Source organism: Vidua chalybeata, chromosome 4 (genome assembly GCF_026979565.1).
Source record: "Vidua chalybeata isolate OUT-0048 chromosome 4, bVidCha1 merged haplotype, whole genome shotgun sequence".
Taxonomy (NCBI): Eukaryota; Metazoa; Chordata; class Aves; order Passeriformes; family Viduidae; genus Vidua; species Vidua chalybeata.
Genome location: NC_071533.1, coordinates 44,690,502 through 44,711,303, shown reverse-complemented (window position 1 = coordinate 44,711,303; position 20,802 = coordinate 44,690,502). Strand labels below are relative to the sequence as shown.

Here is a 20,802-nt window from a genome sequence, read left to right as displayed (position 1 = left end):
TACTACCACATTTTGTTTTCTTTCAAAACCACTGTCCCTCCTCCTCCTTTATTACTTGACCATTTGGGTCTTTATCACCCATCACTACTGAAATTTCTCTGCTTTTCAGCCTTCTCCTCCCAGAAGCCTTCTCCCACCCTTTCAATGAGATAAGTGATTGCTTTCATGCCTCAAGGCTAGATGTGTGTTCAGCTTTTCTGCCACCCTCTCCAACTCCCAGATCTGCTTTGAATCCTACATTGGAACAAGTTCTCCAGGGAAGTGGTAGAATCACCATTGCTGGAAGTGTTCAAAAAACAAGTAGATGTGGCACTTCATGATTCGGTTTAGTGGTCATAGTGATATTCAGTCAAAAGTTTGACTTGATGATCTTGGAGGACTTTTCCAACATTAATGATTCTATGATCCACTTCCTATGTTCCTACTCTAGTGCTGTGTGAACATGTCTGGCAGGAATCCTTCTGTTAGGCTGAATTCTTCCCCTACATATGGCTTTTTTAAAAGTCCTCCAACTCCACTATCTCAGGAGTTATGCCCAGGAAACAGACACAGCTTTAGCTCAGTAGTGTTAGAAGAGTCAAAACAGAAGAGAAGCAATATCCAGACTGCAGTGGTGGCCACGGCCAAATTATCGGCATAATGTTCTTTGTGGTCTTTAAATTCTGGACTCCTGATTGCCTGAAAGATTTGCAAAAATAGCTTGTGAAACAACCATGAGAAGATTTTAATCTGCATATGCACAATAGCAAGGAAACAAAACTGTTATTTTTGTCTACTTTATTCTATATTTAAAATTGAACCTAATTTTATTGGGTTGCAAACCAGTAATTAATGCGTTTTTAAAAAAAATTCTTTATTCACTCTCCACCCCCCAAACAAAGTGATAGCCATTTCAACTTTTTCCTTAGGTTGTAAGTACTAGTGGTAGTGCATATAGTGAATGGAAATTCAGATCAGCGTTTCTCAACTTTAGAATCTGTCTTCTGAAAGATTATCTATTCATCTGCTTATTGACTATCCCTGCCCTGCTTAGTCCCAAGACCTAAGAGGATTACAGAACCTGGTGGCAAGGCTGAAGGCTTGTTAACTTAATAAGGCTGTGGATTTAAAACTGTGTTAAATTAAACAGGTTTTGAAAATGGCTTAAGTCTGCTAGAGTGAATAAGATTTAAGAGTCTCCTTTCTTTATCCAGCTCCTGAGAAAGACCATGTGAGATAGAAGGGCACTGGCACACATGAACAAGTGAAGGTCCATGAGACATTGATTTTCTTTTAGCAAGCTCTTAGCTTCAGAATAAAAGCTTCTTCGCTACTCAGGGGCACTTTACCACAGTGCAGTGAACTCAACTGTACTGGATTTGTTTAAAATAAGCTTCTAGAACAGCTATGCCCTACATATGCCAACTCAGATTGTCATCTGATTATCTTTGACTATTTTTCATTTTAACACTTTTTAAGTCAGAAGTGCTTCATTCTTACCCATTTCTTAATATAAATAAAATAAAGACTATAACCTAAAGGGCTAAGATAGCATACCAAAAAAGAATAATTGAAGAGACGTGCTTCAAATTATTCAGTATTGATGTTCTGCCACCCCTGTGCAAGTAGGACTACATTCCTTCTCTTGGGTTCAGCAGCTTGAAAGTCTGGAGGAAATGCGTGCCTTTGTCTTTAATCAGAGCTTTTCAAAAGCTTGTCTCATAGAACTGTGGTTCACACAAGGTAAAACAGTGGTTCAGTTCTTTAAAAAGCTTTCAATGCACATGTATATTTTGAAAGCTTAGATGCTGAAAAGAGAAAGTCAAGAGAGGTAATATGCACATCTTTCCTTTACAAGAAGAGGAAAGCAGAGTTCTCATCTTTCTGCAACACTAATGCGACGAAATAAAATCAGTTTTATTAACAAAGAAATGCTAAAGACTAAGGAGCACTTCAGGTGTTACGAAGTCCAACAGGACACTTGATGCCAGGCTTATCTTCTGAACAGCACTGGCAGCAGTCCTCCACTTCAGAGAGGAGGAGAATGCTATCTATATTAATATTTAAACACCGAAATGCTTACCTTTGATCAAAATGCATTTATGATTAATAGCATACTTCCCAGATAGAAGCTATAAAATTATACTTTGCACATTTACAGAATATAAAAATGGACTATCTAAATTTGACTCTGAAAAATCAAGAAAGATAGAAAGAATAGTTAAACACCAGGACACAGCTTTTAGTTCAATTAAAAACAAGCAAACAAAACCCAAACAGAAATTCACACCATACTCAAAAAATGAGATGTGGAAGGCCAAGCATATCAGCAATATTTCAAACAGAATTACTGTGTGAGAGGGATGGCACACAACAGAATCTTGTGCTCATTTGTAGGAGATAAGACACACCCTTGCAGGTTCTGGCTTTTTAATACTTGAAATTCTAAGTGCTTATGCTGGGGAAGAGGGGGGCAGGGGGTAGAGGGGATTAATGAAGAACCAGATAAGATAGGAACAAAGACCTAGACATTAAATTACTTAAAATTCCTGTTTATACTCCTTAACTATAGAAACTTTATGTGGACAATAAATCACATACTTGACTGCCACAAGTGTAAAATGAGACTCACAACCCTAAGCTTCTAAGGGTACAGCTGATTGCTCATACACCCACACCACAGTTGACTTTTGGTACCTAGCAGGCTCAGATTCTGAGACACTTTGGCAACAGTGTCCATAAATGAAACATTGACTTCTGTGTTTCACTCTTCCTTCAACTGGAGAATCCAAATCTGTAGGTTTCTAAGCAACATTGAATGACATTTTAAAGGCATGTATATAAGCATCACATGTCTAAAGAATTCAAAATACTGGACTCGATTTCCCTCTTTGGAGTGATTTCCCTTCTCTTCAGAGCATCTTTCTGAGTCCCACCGATTTCCTGATGTTTTAGAGGATGCAAATGTGAAAACAGACTTAACGAATTGCCTCTGTGCAGACCAGCTCAGGTTCTGCACCCAAACTGCATGGCAACTCTGGTAATATCCATGGGAAATGGATAAGTGGCATGCCCAGTGCAGCAAAGCTCTAAGCTCCTGGTGTTCAGTCTGACAGTCAAAGGACAGTACCGTCATCTTCCCCTCTACACCTAAGAGAGATAAGGAGTACAGAAAAGAGCACTTGGATGTGTGACCATCCCACCTCAAGACCACTTGCTTTCTAAAATTAATCCAGCTCACCTCAAAGCAGCAATTCTCAGTCCAAAAAAACCAAAAAAAAAAACCAAAAAAACAAAAAAACAAACAAACAAACAAACAAAAAACCCCAAAAACTACTCTCCAAAAATACTCAGATTTAGTGATGTGAAAAGTAAAGGATTTTATCTAGCTCAACGACCCAAGAATTCACTGCTGATTTTTTCTGTCTAATACAGAGGGATCTGACAAGAAATGAGGTTTAACAGAAGCACACTTTTCCTCTGTGAAGGCAGTAACAAGGTTACATGAACAGGGCTGACCAGATGATATTTCAGCCTTAATTACTGAGACACACTCTTGCCCACACTAGAATGAGGATACAGTCAGTGATTTAAAGGCAATAAAGAAAAAGAAAAAGCAAAAAGGAAGAATAATCCCAGGATGTTAGGCAATACAGTAATATTAACTTATACTTTATGCTCTTCATGTATTTGGCAGATCTTAGTCATATATACTACAAGATTGTATTTAGTCCACATACCTCAATAGAAAATTTGCTTTCTTATTGTTTATTTTTTGTTCCTTGTGTCTGACACAGTCATGGACAAATGGGACACAAGAGGTAAGAAAACTAGATGTTTTCTTTTTCTTGGAAGTAGTACAGTAAGATCAGAGGCCAGAGACTGTTTCAATAAAGGACAACAGTGGAGCCAAAGAAAAGACCAAGGAAGGTGTTAAGCGTATCATAAGAAGAAAGCCAAATGCACTGCAAGGGGAAGTTCTCCAAAAGAAAGACAAACAACAGATCATAACAAGTTTCCAGTTTTATTATCACAGCTGCAGTTAAAGGCTTTCTGTTTTCTGCAGTTCCTGTCCATGCACTAAACACTGAAGTTCCATTAAAAACCATTTCACTCAGTTAAAGAACAGGAGAGAAGGATTTCTAGCTGACGCCATCCCAACCAGCTCCTCAAACCATACATGATGCCTATTAAGCCACCAAATGCATTGCAGAAAGCCAGACACTATGCACAAAGAAATACAACAACAGCACTACTGACTGACTTTTCTAACCAGATCCTGGATCACCTACGTAAAGCAATTTTATTGGTATTTGATTTTTTTGGTAATATGAGAAAAAAATTCAAGGAGTTTTATTCTCTCTAAAAAAACTGCTTCCCTTCACAAGCCCATTAAAAGTAACGGCTTGAGACTTCCCTTTTTATTCACAAGTTTAAATTTTCTGAATGATCAAAGCTTTTTGAGTAAAGCAACTCACTGGCCACATTAAAGTGGAGGAAAAAAAGACACCATTTTATTTCATGTAGGTGGATTTAAACAAATCTACACAAATGGAGGAATATTAAACTGGAAAATTAAGGGAAATAGAAACAGCCCTCTTCCACATGAAGACACCAAAAAAAAAAGCTTGTAAACAAATTAAAAAGGATTTCAGATTTCAGTAGCACATGTAAATAATGTGGACTTCTTCTTTAGTTTATAGATCAGTTTACTTCAAAACCTAATTGTTTTCTTTTAAAAGGGATTACACTAGTTTGACAGCTATTTTATCAAGCAGATTAATGTTAATTGGCAGGTTCAAGATAGCTATGCAGGTTCAAAGTATGGAATTAAACATTTCTGCATTATCAACAATTTACACTGGATATTCTCTTCTTATTCTTTTCAAAACACACTCAAATCTACACATCAGTGTGCCAGTCAGATGCAAATTTCCCTAGCTGAAGGGTGGACTATGACTTCCACAGATGTTTCAAGTGTCTGGCTTTTCCTCACTGAGGTATTCATGTGATTTCCTATTAAACATCCAAACAAAATTAAATCCTCTTAACAATGTGACACTAAGCATTCCACCGTCTTTGGGACAGGAAATGGATTATGAACAGTTCTCTAGTAATGTGGAAGTCAATGATTTAGAGTTAACAGCAGGATATACTGACCTCAACTGAGACTGTGGAACCATTGTAAAACAACTATGGATACATCCAATATTTTAAAAAAGTCAGTGTCTGCCCTGGAGAGCATGAAGTCTAAATAGTGAGTCAAACAAAGAAAGTACTATCAGTCATATCTGCAGATGGGAAACAGAGGCACAAAGAGCTTTGAGTGACTCTGTGCAAGGTCATAAAGGATGTCTGTAGCAAAGCCAGGAACTGAGTCCGGAAGCTCTCAATCCTAGCCCACTGCCTTTGGATACAGAGACAGTTCTTCCTTGTGCTTATTCTCCTTCTCCATCTAATTATTTATCTCACATTAACACCAGGACAGTCATCCTACTTTCCTTTTATATTTATGATCTCCATTAATTTTTCTCTAGTTTCACATAGGATACAACACTGTTACATAGAAGTAATTAAAACTGTATACATAAAAGCAGAATCTGGTATCTCAGCAAGCATGAAACGAAACAAAAGCATGCATATATGATTTCTAAAGACTTCACAAAATATTTTCTAACGAACACTCCAGAGCATGAATAGGTGTCTATCTCCAGATTCTCAAATGTTACTTGGGAAATTCCCTCCCATTCTTTCTTCTTTCCCCAGACTGATATGCTGAGCATGATGCCATATGGTATGGAATAACCTTTTGGTCAGGGGGGTCAGCTCAAAATCAGGTACCATCAAGTAATAATTCTCCAGCCTATGATCACAAATAACAATCGTGAAACTAACTGCATTAGCCGCTGTTTTTTGCATATTTCTACAGCTACTTTTTCCTTTAAATGGGTATACTTTACAATCTGATCTATTTTGACAATGGGAACTTCCTCTAAGAGTACCCCACCAGCAGACTTTTACTGATACATTTCTTTGTATTACTGTACTCCACTAACTCTTGTTCCAAGATGATTCAAACATCCGTTCCAATCTACACCTGCTGCTATGCTTGGCAATCCCCATATTTATTTACAATAATGTAATAAAGTTATTGATCTATGAATGCACATTTTCTGTCCTATTGTTATCTTCTAGTCTAAAAGGTTTCTTTTGATACTTAAGTTCTGCCAGGATCTTCTTAGTCCAGCAAGTGCCATGACTACAAAAGCAGCAGTTGTTTTGGCTCCTGTCAGATTTTCACAATATGCTCAACAGCCAAACTGTGAGAGCTACATTCTGAGCTCTCTTCCCCAGGGTGGTTAGGATAAAAGAAAATAGATTGCTTACATCATCCATTGAGTCTGATAGAGGAGCCCAACCTGCTTAAGTCCACACAGAGCAGAAGGTGACCCACTGTCCCTATTGCCCCAAGATGTGTGGCAAGGTCAAGCACCATAGCTATGGGTGGAAAATCTGGCTCCATTTATTTTCCCTTCTGCCATTACAACTACTTCAGCAGTTCCCAGGCAAGCCTACTGGATCACAAATGACCACTGCTGCAGCAGTATAGATACAGGAATTTATAATTTTAGCTTTGCTTTCCTTGTTAAACAAACACGAAAATGGATGCATGGAAACAGAGCACCACTGCTAAGTATTAGCAGAAACTCATGAAAAAAATCTCCTGTTAGTGGGTCCTTCTTTCCTCCTCAGTGTAAAAAAAATTATCACAAACAACTCATATGTTCAGATACTAGTGGCTCTAGCCCCCTTTAACACCTAAAGGAGCATTTTCAAATAGCCTGTAATGATTCTTTACCCTCATTTCAAGTTGACTTCACCGAGAATGATATCTTCAGAGTTTCTACAGGCTTTCCAGAATAAAAAATAACCAACAGGAAATCTTCAGGACTTTCACATTGCACTGTAACATTTCTTGATCAGATTTTCCACTGACATACACTGTAATATACTCAAATTACACCATCAATTCTTACTCAGCAAAAGCATCAACTGTATTGGGAATTGCCAACTTTTGAGCTATTCATGCTTTTTTGTTAATGGAGATAATTTGAATTCTTCTCTCAGTTCTTTCCGCCTACATTTAGTCCAGAAAATAGCTGAAAACCTTATTACAAAATATTTTCAACAGTGATGAGATTTCAGACTATCTAGACAACTCTCCTCTAGGTTCTGTGGAAAAGATAGCCCTAACTTCAGAAAGTTGGTCTATAAACAAACTAGAAGAAGACTTAGTATGTCTTAGGCAAATACAAATTCCAAGGAAAAGTTAAACATCGATCATCTTAAATCTGTCTAGGAGAGAACAGCTCTCCAACATCTAGCAACTTATGCCACAGCTACATGCGAGACTGCTGCAATAAAGCATATCCTTGTAAAATTGCCATAAGGAACTCAGGATAATTCTTGATTGACATACTCTGTGAAAATGAAAAAATTAATAACATGAGCATAAATATAAAAGGATGGACCCTAATATTTTTGAATGCTCTTTTGAAGGAAACAAGGCTCATGTGATCATGAAGTCCCTCAACAGCCCAACTTGCTCCTGATGACCAGTTGCAAGCAGATTTGACAGTAGGGTTTAGCTCTTACAGCTCTTCCAAGTGGCAAGCTGGCTGCCTGGGACAGAACTGCTGGGCAGACAGCAAACACAAGTTTTCCATCAGGTGCAGTCCAGCCAGTACCAGGGAAAGGCACAGGAGGCTTTATACATCCAAACAGCAGGGGAACAAAATACATTAACAATTTGCACAGAGAAATTGCCATTGTTACAGCAGTGAAAGCTTAAAGAGGTTACAGAAAGAAACAGAGTTACTCTAGTGGGGGACACACTGGGCACAAGATTTGTTAATCCCCACCACCCACCCAGCTCCATTAGTTTTGAGACTCAAGGAACCATTTGTTTGTTTATTGCCATGTGTCACCACATACATACAGAGAATGCAATATACTGTGTAATTACAGGGCTGGCCACTCCACAGCCATTGATACAGTTCAGGAAATCATGCTGCAGTACATGCTGTATTAACCTTTTCTGAAAATTACGGCATTCTCTGAAAGGGCATTTATGAGCTTAGTATTACTTCAGGATATAAGCAGAATGTTTATGACTTGACAGCCTTCATCCACATTCACTTCATTTAACATAACAGCAACTTTCATTTACTAGTTCCCCTTCAGCAAAATTAGTTTAGGAAATCTGACTCTGCCACTCATCTAGAAACAGATTTTCCTCTTCAATTCCCAGGGAGGAACTGTATTTGCAAGCATCTTTATGTTAAGAGTTAGCAAAACAAATAAGGCATTCATTTCAACACTGTCCATTAAAGTGGCATTTTGCTTTCTGGACTTTTTTTTCCATAACCACTTTTCATATAGAAAACAGAAAAGTAGTTCATATCTCCACTTTCTTATCCATCAAAGTTGGTTCATGCTCTTAAAGGTACTGGCTTCCTAGTAAAAAAGGCTCTGGACAAAGTGGACAAATTATGAGATCATCATCTTTCCCTGCCTCCCAAAGGAAGAAGGCACAAGAATGCCTGTGAAACTCCAAAACCAAAGATGGAATAAGACTTACTGTAAAACACTAAAAACGATCACTAATATACAATGGGGATCAGTTATTGCATGAGGAATGCATACGGTCACAGTTTTAATGGCACACGGTATAGGATAAGCTGAAGCAACCTTCCATGTGTTATCACTTTCTACTCTGAGCAACATCTGGAAATGTATATGTTGCAAAACAGGATATTATAGAACATTAAAAAAAAAAAAAAAAAAGATAAAATATTCCACATTCAAGTTATTTTGTCTAGTAAGGCTTTGAGAAACTCTGAAATACAGTCTTTCATGCATAGCGCTGCACCAGAAACCTTTTTGGAGGAGAAGCAGTCTCTGAAAATACAGTTATTTACAAAGGTCAACACAAAAATACATAAAAAAATTATAAGGGTTTTTTTTTTGTTTTAAGTTGAAGAGCATTTGCAAATGCAAGGTATCACAATAAACACCTTAAAGTTCTGGAGAAGACCAGTGTGGTTTTGATACTCTTGATGCTACTTTGCATTATTTTTTAAGGATTCTATGTTCTGGAAAGAAAACTCACCAAAACCACAAAAACAAACCACTAACAGAAAAACTCCACAGATCACCTTCTCACCAATTAATGTATATACAAAACAAAACTCATTAGCAGGAAGTGAGTTGATAGTTATAAGTTCTATATTCTAAAGTAAAGAACCTAATGAGATCTCTAGCAAGCAGAGAAAACAATATCACCTAGTGGAAAAACGACTGTATTTTAAATCCTTACGTAAACTTAAAACATGTATCTAAGATCTTTTGGAGAGATTCCAATCATGTCAAGTACATCTGAGAAAAATCAGTGTTGGGCTTCCTTCACTGGGTAAGTAAACTAAATAATTTAGACACACTTCAAAATAAAGACTAGTCCTGCCAAATACGTTCAAGTCCTCTTCTTGGAACCCCTTAAGACATTTCATAAAAATTGAATCAACTCTACGAAATGGAAACCACCAAAACCATTTAGAAACTCCACTTCAAACACAGGAACGCAAACTGGACAGCAAAACCTTTCAGAGAAGCTGTCCTGCTTTGTCATTAGATAAAACAGAGCATGGTCTGTCATCTCATAAAATTACATTTCCTGACATAGGTCCTAGAATGAATAATCATAAATTAAACCACTGAGTCTTGATTATAAGGTATGACAGAGTCCACAGGTTGCATAGCTCTTAGGAATATACAAAGAAGGCGATGTCTTCCCATCATGGTACAAACATCTTCCAAACCCCCTAGAAAAAATACCTCAGGAAAAACTAATAAAGAAATGATGAGAACTAAGACTGCAAACAACTTAGTAGATTGCAGGCATTCAAAAATTGCTTTTTGAAGGAAAGAAAGTAAAAATGTAGATACTCAGAAGCCAGTGGCGAAACTTCTCTGCTCATGTTTAACATTCGTTATGTCTAACTTAAGGGAAATTTACTGATTGTAAGAATCATTTCAGAAAGTGCATGAGCCAAAATGAAATCTCTAGTCTTGCAGCTGATAAACTAAAAACAATTTCAAATGTTCTTCACAAGATCTCTATCCTTAATAATAACTTAAGCTTTCCACATAAGTTACCTTGCTCTATTTGACTTTGAATTGGACAGTTAAGGATTTCTTCTTCTTGCCTCAAAAACTGAGAGTTTCAGTCAGGAAGCATTATTAGTATTTATATAACATTAAACCAACACTGATTGGAACACCGACATGCTTTGCTAGAAATCTACAGAAATCCTCAAAATTACATTGTTTTGCTGTATTAACTATCTGACTGCCCTTATCCTAAAGCAGAGGCCATCAACTGTTTTGAAATGGTGGAGGAAAAGACAGGAATGCAACAAAATACTGTCACCACGTGGTACTTACCCTAACGGGAGGGCTCCGTGCTTGCACCCTTTGCTGCTGTCCAACTTGCGAGCTCTGCAGGTCCTTTGAGCCGCAATTAGCTACAGTGTTGGTGGGGACCCTCAAAGCGTTTGTGCCAGCAGTCCCACCGCCGGCGCTGGGCTTCCGAGGCCTCTGTTTGATGCCATCCAGTAGTCTAACGAGCAAAATATTACTGGGCAGTTCATCAACACCGCAGTCCACTAAAGTCCGGCACTCGGGACATCGCAGCTCATTGCGAGAGCTCACAATGCCCAGCAGGCAGCGTTTACAAAATGTGTGTTGGCAAGGCAAGACTTTTGCAGAAGCATCAAGGCGTTCTAAGCAAACAGGACACTCCAACAGATCCAGCAAAGCTGATTCATCCATTTTCCTTGTATTACTTAACGAAGAAACAAATCTTTGCAGAATTTGTGTGTTTTGAGAACTGCAAGGGTATCATGTTACATCCATTCCTCTTCTGACTGTGCTCTAAAATTTTTTGAGGGAAAAAGGCATTAATAAGCTGGGAAAAGTCAGCAAGACCATTTTATATGATGATGTTCATACAAAGAGCAAAATAAGAGATCACTAGACTAATTCAATAAATGAAACATGAATACAGTAACAGCAATCTACATTGATGTATCTATTTATTTAAAATATTTTAACAAATGCTAACAGCTAAGGTTTTTAAATTCAAGTCCCCATAAATTTCAGTCTGAGTGATTTTATTTCCTCAAATTATTCCAGAACAAAGAGCTATCCCCAGTACAGCAGTACAATAAAGCTTACTTTTCATAGTTCTTAATACATCAGTCTCTCTGAACATTTGAGATTAGCTTTCTTTCACAAGAAGATGGCAAAGGTAACTACAACGGGGTCCAAAACGACACAGCCTACACTATCAGGGCATAGCAAGGGGAATTACATTTATGCCAACACTAAGCCAACAGTGAACTACATTTCTACCCTTTCTATGAAAACTACTGCAGCACAGTACAGCTTGAAAACAGCTTCCAGCTCACAGGGTTTTAAGCTTACCGCAAGCACTGACAAGAGGGTTCATTACAGTGCCGCCTTTAAGAAGCGCTTCAAAAACTATCGCGAAGTGATTTACAGCAGGAAGTGCTACTGCCATATCGTTAGGACAACACGAGCGCTGCGTATGCAGCCACAGAGGCAGGGGCGAGCCCCCAACCAGCTCCAGCCTATGTAGCGACGTGCTGGGAAAGGGAGGGGGAATAAAAACCAAACACCACTAAAGAGCCCCCCGCCCCCTCCAAAAAAAAAACATTCTGCGAGAAGGATGCTTCGCGGGCAGAAAAAGGCTTGCTGACCTCGGCAGTGCCCAGCGCCGGGCGAAGTTGAGCGCCTCCCCCAGCCCCCGCAGCCGCCTGCGGGAGCGGCGCCCCCGGCTCCCCGGGCGCTCGTCCCGCACCTACCTGCTCTCGGGCTCCGCGCCCGGACCGCCTCCCCGATTCACTGCTTTATATTCCCCTGCTCCCTGAGGGAACAGCGACCCGCAGGCGGGCGGACACCGCGGCGGCGACGCGCAGGGGTCCCTGCGGGGACACGGGGCGAGCGGGGACGGCTCCCCGGGAGGCGGGGGCGGGCGGGGGGCACGGCGCTGTCACCCCGCCCCAAAGCGCTGGGCAGGGGGAAGGAGGGGTCGGGCCCGCGGCCCCTCCGCCGCGCCGCGCCGCGCCGCACCGCACCGCCCCTCGGGGAGCGCCGGGGTCCCAGGGGAGCTCGAGCGCCGCCGCGTCCCCGTCCCTCACCCGGCTCTCACCGTGCGGCCGCGCTGCCCCCGCTTTGTTCCCGTGAGGAGCCGCCGCCGGCCCCACCGCTGCCTCTCCCGCCGCGGCAGCGCCGAGCCTCCCGTGCCCTCCCCGCCCCGCCGCGCAGGGGCCGCTGACGCGAGGCGCGGCACCGCCCCGCCCGGCACCGCCCCGCCGAGGGGCCGCGGGCAGGGAGCGGGGGCGGGCCCGGCGGGTGCCCAGAGGCGGCACCGCCCCTCGCGGGCGGGGACGGGGCGTGGGGCCGCGTCGTCCTCCCGGCCGTCCGCACCTCGCTAGGTGCCTCGGCATTGGAGGCGGCTTCCTGGGACAGGAGGAGCAGGCGCTTCCCCCTGCCTTGTGCGTTAGGGGCAGCCCGGACGGGCACCTGGGGCTGCCGCTGTCGGCATGGAGGCGATGGCGAACGAGGGTGAGGGACGGAGGGAGGGAACGAGGGTGGGTGGTCGCTCTCTCCTCGCAGGGCTGCCCCCGCTCGCTGTCTGTGGTAAGTCATACCCGGAGCGCCGGCCTGCGGCTGCCAGGCCCTACAGAAGGAGGAGCCGCGGTGCCCGGAGCCCGCGGCGGCCCGCCCAAGGAGACTCATGCTGGGCGGCCTTGTGCGGGGCGGGGGACCCTCCCTGAGCCTCCCCCGGCTGCGCGCCCGCAGCTCCCGGCGTCTCGGTGGGACGCGGTGAAGCTGCGGCCGTTCCCGCTCCAGAGGGGGTCAGGGGCCGCCGTGCTGGGCACGGGCAGGGAAGGAGACGGGGCTGCCGTGTCACGTCCATCGCTGCCCTCGGGTGCGGCTGTGCTCCCTCGGGCACGCTTGTGGTAAGGTCGAGTGCAGCGTGTTCGTGGGCATGGTTAGTGCTGGACTTGGTAGTGCTGGATTAACCGTTGGACTCGCTGATCTTGGAGCTCTGTTCCAAACTAAACGGTTTTGTGATAGGACTGCTTCATTAAATAAATGATGCTAGAAAATTGGTGAGTGCTTCTCTTCACACACTCCCCCCACACACACAACCACACACCACTGTATTCAGGATATGATGCACTTGCTTGTGGGGTGTTTTGTGTGAGATACTTCTCTGCAAGACTGTGGGAATGAAGGAGGAAGTAAACCCTAAGATACATACAAATTACCATAAACTAAAAAGAAGTTAAAGCCTGCTCTTTTTAAATCAAATGAGACCCCTTGTCTATGGGTGATGAAAAAGCTAGACAAATGTTTAAGTTCCAGTTATTCATCTTGCCAACTGCAAGTCAAAAAAGGAAGCAATCCAAAAGTTTGTGTGTAGTTCTAGCTTTCAAGTTGACCCTAAGAAATGGTATGAAACTGTGTTAGGGGAGGTTTAGATTGGATATTAGGGAAACTTTCTTCACCCAGAGGGTGGTTGGGCACTGGAACAGACTCCCCGGGGAAGTTGTCACAGCAAAGGACTGACTTTGTTCAAGAAGCATTTGGATAAGGCTCTCAGGCACGTGGTGTGATTCTTGGGGCTGTCCCATGCAGGGTCAGGAGCTGAACTTGATCCTTGTGGGTCCCTACCAATTCAGGATATTCTGTAACTTTAAATTTGCTGTCATCCTTACTTGAATTCTGTATATATATATAAAACTGCCTTTTTGTTTTCTTTTTTTTCTTTTCCTTTTTCACACATGGATTGTGTAGGTTTGGACAAGCTGATAGTGTGACAGTCTTTTCTATCTTACTTTCTGGATATGCTAACTTGTTTGTTTCCAATGGTAATGATATTCTCTGATTATTAGGATTTCCAAGTAAGTACTCTCTCACAGTGCATCTCTAATATTTTATTTTATTTTTGAGTCATAGTAGTGAAAATATTGAAGCTGCTAAATACATACAGTTCATTAAGAAATAAGGTTTCCTCCCCCATGAATTCTGGAGTTTAGGAAAACTGATACAGATGGGTTTCTGGTCTATGTCTGTGCTTTCCAGGAAGTATTGTAACATAAATAGAAGGGTATAAACATCTGATACATAAGAATATTCCTATGTCTCATAGTATATGATATTGCCATATCAGTGCTGTTGCTACAGGAAAAAGGATAATCAGTACATCTGAAACAGAGACTTTTTGAATCTAAACAAAGTCTCATTTCACAGTTGGATTTCACTTTTGGACTTGGCTTCTTCAAAAGATCTCATGGTAATTATTTGCCAGCCTTTCTAGCATAGTTTTGTAAGCAAGACAATTACTGTTGTCTAAACTTAGTTTGCTGCCTAAGGAATGTAAAATATCTATTAAAACAGTAAAGGAATTTACAACACAAGTGGTGCACCAGGGAAGCAAGATGAAAGTTCAGGGAAGCAGGATAAAAAGATTACCCCTTTATCAGGGCTGGTCTTTGATAGTGTTTTATGTAAAGTCTGTAAAATATTAAATACATTGTGGAATATACACCAAAGCAGTAAACACTCTGAAGAGCATCAGGTAAATATGTTACTTCCTGAGCAGTAGCTGTAGTTAATTTTCAAACAATTATGATCCATGTAAAAAAATTTGGGAGTATGTGCAGATGTATGCCTCTGCCCTCTTACACATGAAGTGTTTGACTCAGAGAGGCTGCAATACTCTGGTGCCAGAACTGAAAGGAACAGAATTGCTGTTACACTGAAGAATTTATTCTTTCTTACTACCAGCCATAAGCAGAGAATTGCACTCTTCAGACATTTTTATGTGAGGAGGCCTCACTTCTTGAAATCATCCCATCCTTATGCACAGTTCATTAGTTCCTTGTACAGCTTTTACTAAGTACATGATGCAAAGGACAGAAATCCCTTAAAAACACAGATTTGAAAGACGAGGCCCTCCAGTTACTCAACCACCTGGATTTCTACAATTATAATGTCTATTAATATTTGTTTGTATTTTACACATTTTTGTGTAATGAATTGTACTTTTGTCACTGGGTTTCAGGCACACTTTTTTTTTTCTCCAATGCATATTGTTTCTCTTCACCTGGAAGCTGTTGAGTAAAGGAAGAAGTAAAGGACAATAGGAAGAACAGCAAAAGATAACGTCAAAAAGAACTGGTAACACCTTTTTCTTTCCTTTTTTCTGTCTGCATCCTTAGTGCAATAAACCCACTGTGATCTCTGCATTCCTCTTTCACCAATGCCTTCTTTTTCCTCTCTAAACCGAACAGCCTAAAGTCCTCTCCCGATGTCTTCAGCCCACTCTGTCGAAACAATCACACTTTCTATTTTAACTAACTCTTACTGCAATAATTCCTGTTTCTGGCACATTTCCAAGTACCCTTAGTTTTTGCTCTGTCTTTAAAATGTGAGACAGTCTATACTGTATCTGGCTTTGACCAGCACTGGTTAATTGATAAGTTGGCAGCTCACAAGAAGAGAGAACAACATCTGCTGTACCCTTTGCTGTAGGAGGGACTTTCAATATTAGATTATTTTTTATATGACCACTGTTTTCTATAAAACCTCTAGAATCTTAATATCTTTCCAGATATTCCATCAGGTTTTGCCAATGAATTATTGGGAAGAGGGGCTAGGAGAGGCACTCTATAGTCATCTGCATCTAGTTTCTTAGGAAATTTTATGGATAAGTAGTATGGGATATTTCAGAATTGCACATTTTTCAACATGCAAATCTTAAAGACATTTGGTAACTAATGCACTAAATACATTAACACACTACAGAACAACACCAGGTCCAATCTTCCTTCTAATCCTACAAAATGTCCCTGAAGATTGTTACCCTTGACAGCAGGGATAATCCATGTGCCTGAAAAAGTCATGTTAGCACTATATATATTTAGAGTAATAAAACAAAACTGAGTGCCATGTAGAGAAATGCAGGCCTGCAAGAATAAACATAGGAAGGCACAATTAATTTATTTGTGAATTCCATCCTGAAAGTCTTCAGATAACTGCAAAAGACTCAAACATAGTAAGACTCATGGAACAAGATGTATTATGTAAGAAAACACAAAAGTCATAGTCTGAATTCATTTTATTCATAGGTTCATAAGCATCTTTTTGTTTTGAGCTACATTTTTGTACTAAAATATTTTTAAAGCTTTTTTGTTGTTGTTGTTGTTGTTAATTTAATCAGAAAGGATCATGTTTTTTCATTTGTAATGTCCACATAGCCTGTCTTTCCCATGCAATATAGCTGTCAAGCACAGACCAAAAAGGTTAATCTTATTTCTTTGTAAAATGACCCCTGGAGATATGGTGGCAATTCCCTTTCAAAGGCCATGCAAAATTCCCACTTTAGTGAAAGTTTACTGCTGATGGTCACACTGATCTTGCTGGCTTTACATTGATAAGTCAATGTAAAGCACATCATGAAGGATGGCCCATGGCCAACCTTCTTCAGTCTCTGGTGGAAATGAGCAATGATGTTCTTCAATGGCTTCATTCCTTTTGCAATAAAGAGTTGTGATTTTTTTTGGTTTTGTTTTTGTTTTTATGTTTTTGTTTTGTTTGTTTGCTTGTAAGTTGTTTTTGGGGTTTTTTTTGTGATTTTATTTTCAGTTTTTTTCAGGGAGATAAGGGGAGATTGCAGTTTGGTTTTGCTTTGCTGTCTTGGTTTTTTGTTTTTGTTTTTTTTTTTTTTTTCAGTTTTTTCACCTTTAAATTATCTAGCTCAGTTACTGTTGGCAACAATTCTAGCAGCAAGGAGCTCAGCGTGGTTGATACTGATCCAGTTGGTTTGCTGGCAAAATGAGTTTTGTGCTATCCTCAATGCACTTTCTGGGTTGTGAACTAATTTTAACTACATCAATGACAAATGAACTTCTAAGGCTTTTGCATCCTGCTAGAAGGATCTCTGCTGAGCTGGGAAAAATGAGTTGTAAAACTAGAAGCCCAAATGTACTGATAGTACATTTTTATGCTGTGTTCTAGGCATCCAGTTTTCTTGAGTACAGTATAATTTATGTATTCATGTTGTAAGCCAGTTCTCGCTGATAAGGTGAACCTGGGATTCTAACTTTGTACATATTGCTGCTATTGTAATAACTTAATTTGAGTCACAGGGAGGAAATGTGCACTACAAAAAGTGTCTGTGGCATTAAAGAATAAACATGTTACAACTACTCAGTGTTCAAGTGAGCTATTTATTACAAGACATTCCCACCAGGTTAGTCACAGGAAAACACTGAGTTTATGGGTGCTTATGATCCCCATAACCTAGCTGCATCATTCAGTGCTGTACCCTGTAGAAATGCAATAAGGTGTTGGGTTATGTAGTTGGTCAAGGACTTGATTTAAATGTTCATTATGCTGATGGGAATATTGTGCCTGCATCTCATTAACAAGTAAGCTTGAATTTGCCCTTACTACAAATAAGGTTAAAGGAAAAACAAAGGAGAATGCATGTTTGAAGAAATCAAGCCAGATGGTACAACTGTGAAGATTTTAGAAGAGGAGCAGAAATGTTAGAATACATTCTTAATAAGTTTATTCCAAAATCAGAATATATTTTCTTTCCTTGTATACAGCTGATAAGCTACAGACCTAATCTGTGAGGTTGCAGAATTGGTCCTAACACTTCGTTGCCCCTCTAGAATTAGTGCTGTCTCCACAGGGGAGGTTCTGGTGGGAACAGAGTTCTGCTCATGGTATCTCCCAGTCCCATTAAGGTCTGGTCTCCCAAAGATTTGTAAGTGATTCACAATGTAGTGTTAGAATTATTGACTGCCCTAGACATTTTGGAATGCTTACATGCTGTTTTAATAGTTTGCTATATTGTTAGCAAATTGTAAGCTATTAAAAAGCTATTAGTATTTCCCTACTTGCAAGGGCTGCATTCCAGTCACAGGGTAAAGCTCTTTCATATGAACAGTAAACCACTAAACATATAAATATTGAATTAAAATTATCATGTTACTCACTCTAGCTGAGATCAGACAGAACTGTAATAAACCACTTCAGTGATAGTGAGCTGAAATTACTAAAGTCCAGTTTTATCTTTGAGGAACACTGTGACAAGTGTTTGGAGCTTTGGACACCCAAATGTGTCCAAACACAAAAATGAGTTGCAGGGCCCAAACAATTCTTCTTTTTAAATAAGCAAAAATATCATGGAGGATGTTCAACATTCATCAAAATTTACTTAGTCTTCATTACCACACCTCATTACCAAAGTGTCTGAAAGAAACCAAATGTCTGGAGACTGGATACTTGACATGTATATATTTTGACCAAAAAAACAAAAATTAGGTGTTTTTTTTTTTTAATTTGCAATTTTAGATAGGAGAAGGAATTGCTGAGGAGAGTCAGCAGCACTTTTGCATGTAGGCTGCAGAGAGAGAAGGAGGTTGTGGGTTTTAGATGTCTATATCCATCATGTAAGGTCTACAGTTCCTAAATTCTGCCTTTTGTTATACTTTGTATTTCTAGAAACACATTACAGCTTCACTCTCTAAAATCCTGTGAGAAGACAAAGCTGGTCAGTAAGTTCACGTACAGGGACAAATTCACAATACTGTGCTATTTTATCTAGAGGGGTCCTTCAGTCAAATTAACCTTCTAAGAGCAAACATCCATGGCCAAAGCCTTGGGGTACTCCAATCTGTAACAGGGTGGAACCTCAGATCTATTCACATTTTCACACCAAATAAATCCTTAGAGCATATTAAGCATTCTTTTCAGTCTTTCCAGATGAGAAAGTTTCATGTCCACTCAGAGCACAGGCTCTACAGCACATGATGCAGAGGATTTTATTCCTCCTTTGGGTAACTGTATGACAACATAATGAAAATTCAGAACTTTCTGCAGGTCTTAACAAACACCTTATCCAAAGTGTCTTATTCCAAGAGAAGTTATTGCAAGTGCATTTACAGAGGTGTAACTCTTTAAAACCACTTATGCTTTTGTGGTCATGAAAGCTGAAGTGTGACAAATGTGTAGCAATAATGTATCTGTAGTGTGGTTCCTGTTGTTTTATGATGAGTCCTGCAGTTCCTACTACAGTCCAAATCAGGCAATCTGTTGAAAAGTACCATAATCCCTTCACCTACATCTCTTTTGCAGAGAGTTGGTTTGGATTTTGTCCCAGAAGAGTCTGTAGCTGTGTTACACTCTCAGACTTAGGAGCAGGGACTGGTAAGATGCTCCAGCGATAAATATGTGACATCTTTCCATATCACGTGGATTCATGATTCATGGATTAATGAATTTTATTAAATAAATGTGTTTTTACAGCAAAATCTACAAGAAGATTAAATTCTAAACTAAGTTATTTTAGAATTTCAAGTGCTGTAACCGTTTGATAGTTTGCAAAAAAAAAAAAAAAAAAAAAAAGAAAAAAAAGTTGTCATATTAGTTCTTAAAAGCATACACAGCTAGATTTTTTTTTTAGAGAGATTTATTTCCCTAAAATAGCATTTTCTTACTAAAAGTGCCTGCTGGGCAGAGCTATGTGACAGACAAGTAGGATTATCAGCATATTTACTTTTCAAACATCTCTGCCACACTTGAACAGTTCTGTGGTGTCACACATAAGTGGTGAGATAGGTTGTGTAAGAGTTTGTGTACTAGGATATAAAAAATTAAAATGTGTTACAGCATTAAAAGTGCACTACCATTTTAATTCCAAACTAGTCAAAGCAGTATCCTTATACCGAGGGAAAGCAGTTTCTTTGACATTAGTATCCCTTTTTGGAATGTACCCTCAGCTCCAAGGAAAGTTGCAGCCCCCTAAGCACAAATTAGGCCTCTTGGTTGTATGAAAGGTACAGAAGCTCCTTTACAGCTTTGGTTCTCTGCATTTCCTGGTACACTTGTGAAAGGAGGCAGAGGTTTGGACATGATCAGTGTACTAGCCATGTACCATGCTTTTGTCCGTGATATCTTGGAAGCAAAAACCAAGGATTGATGATATAGCTTTACTATGAAGGACAGTTTTTAATTACATTGGGATGAAAGTAAGGGAACAATGGGACAAGTTCCCTAGCATTTTTTTTTCAGAATCACTATCATTCTGCTACCACACTTCTTTATAAACAGAGAAATGTAGGAAAAAAGACCCTAAAACTATCTTTGTTCAAAATAAGGTTAAGGAAGTGAGATAAATTTATGGACTATTCATGGCACTACTTTGGATTCCTTTCATAAAGCTTGAGACTTGGCTTCTAAGTCAATAAGGACATTGAGACACAAAATGAATTCTCTGAGGCTGCTAGTGCTACAAAACTATATAATCACTCTGGGATTGCCAAAGATTTATCTTTTTTTTTTTTTTTTTTTTTTTTTTTTAAGATTTGTGTCACTTTCACTCCCACACATCTGGCAAGAGAACTCTGCACTGGCTTAGCTGAAAAATCTTATCTCATAGATCATTACTAGCAATAAATTCCAGCCTTTGTGCTTACTTATAGTGTCCCAAAGCCTGGAGCCACTGATTTAGTAGAACTAGGAATGTGGGCTGTAAAATATTTACTCACTAGCATGCCCCCACCACCAAAAGAAACCCCAATCCCAAAAAAACCATGTAATGCCTCAAAACCAAGCCTCAAGCTCTTTCATTGTGAAGTCAGCTTTGAAAATGTAAAT

The 20,802-nt window shown here is 40.1% G+C and overlaps 1 protein-coding gene across 1 annotated transcript in view; it reads right to left on the bottom strand.

Moving 5' to 3' along the window:
- The window catches only part of SH3RF1 (SH3 domain containing ring finger 1), an 84,247-nt gene extending 72,239 nt beyond the window's left edge, over positions 1–12,008 (bottom strand). The window contains exons 1-2 of the mRNA XM_053941327.1: positions 11,925–12,008; positions 10,483–10,971 (exon numbers count right to left, since the gene is read on the bottom strand). Coding sequence (XP_053797302.1) covers positions 10,483–10,869 — 387 coding nt within the window. The 5' untranslated portion in view covers positions 10,870–10,971; positions 11,925–12,008. The remainder of the gene's footprint in view (positions 1–10,482; positions 10,972–11,924) is intronic.
- Between the last annotated feature and the right edge of the window lie 8,794 nt (positions 12,009–20,802).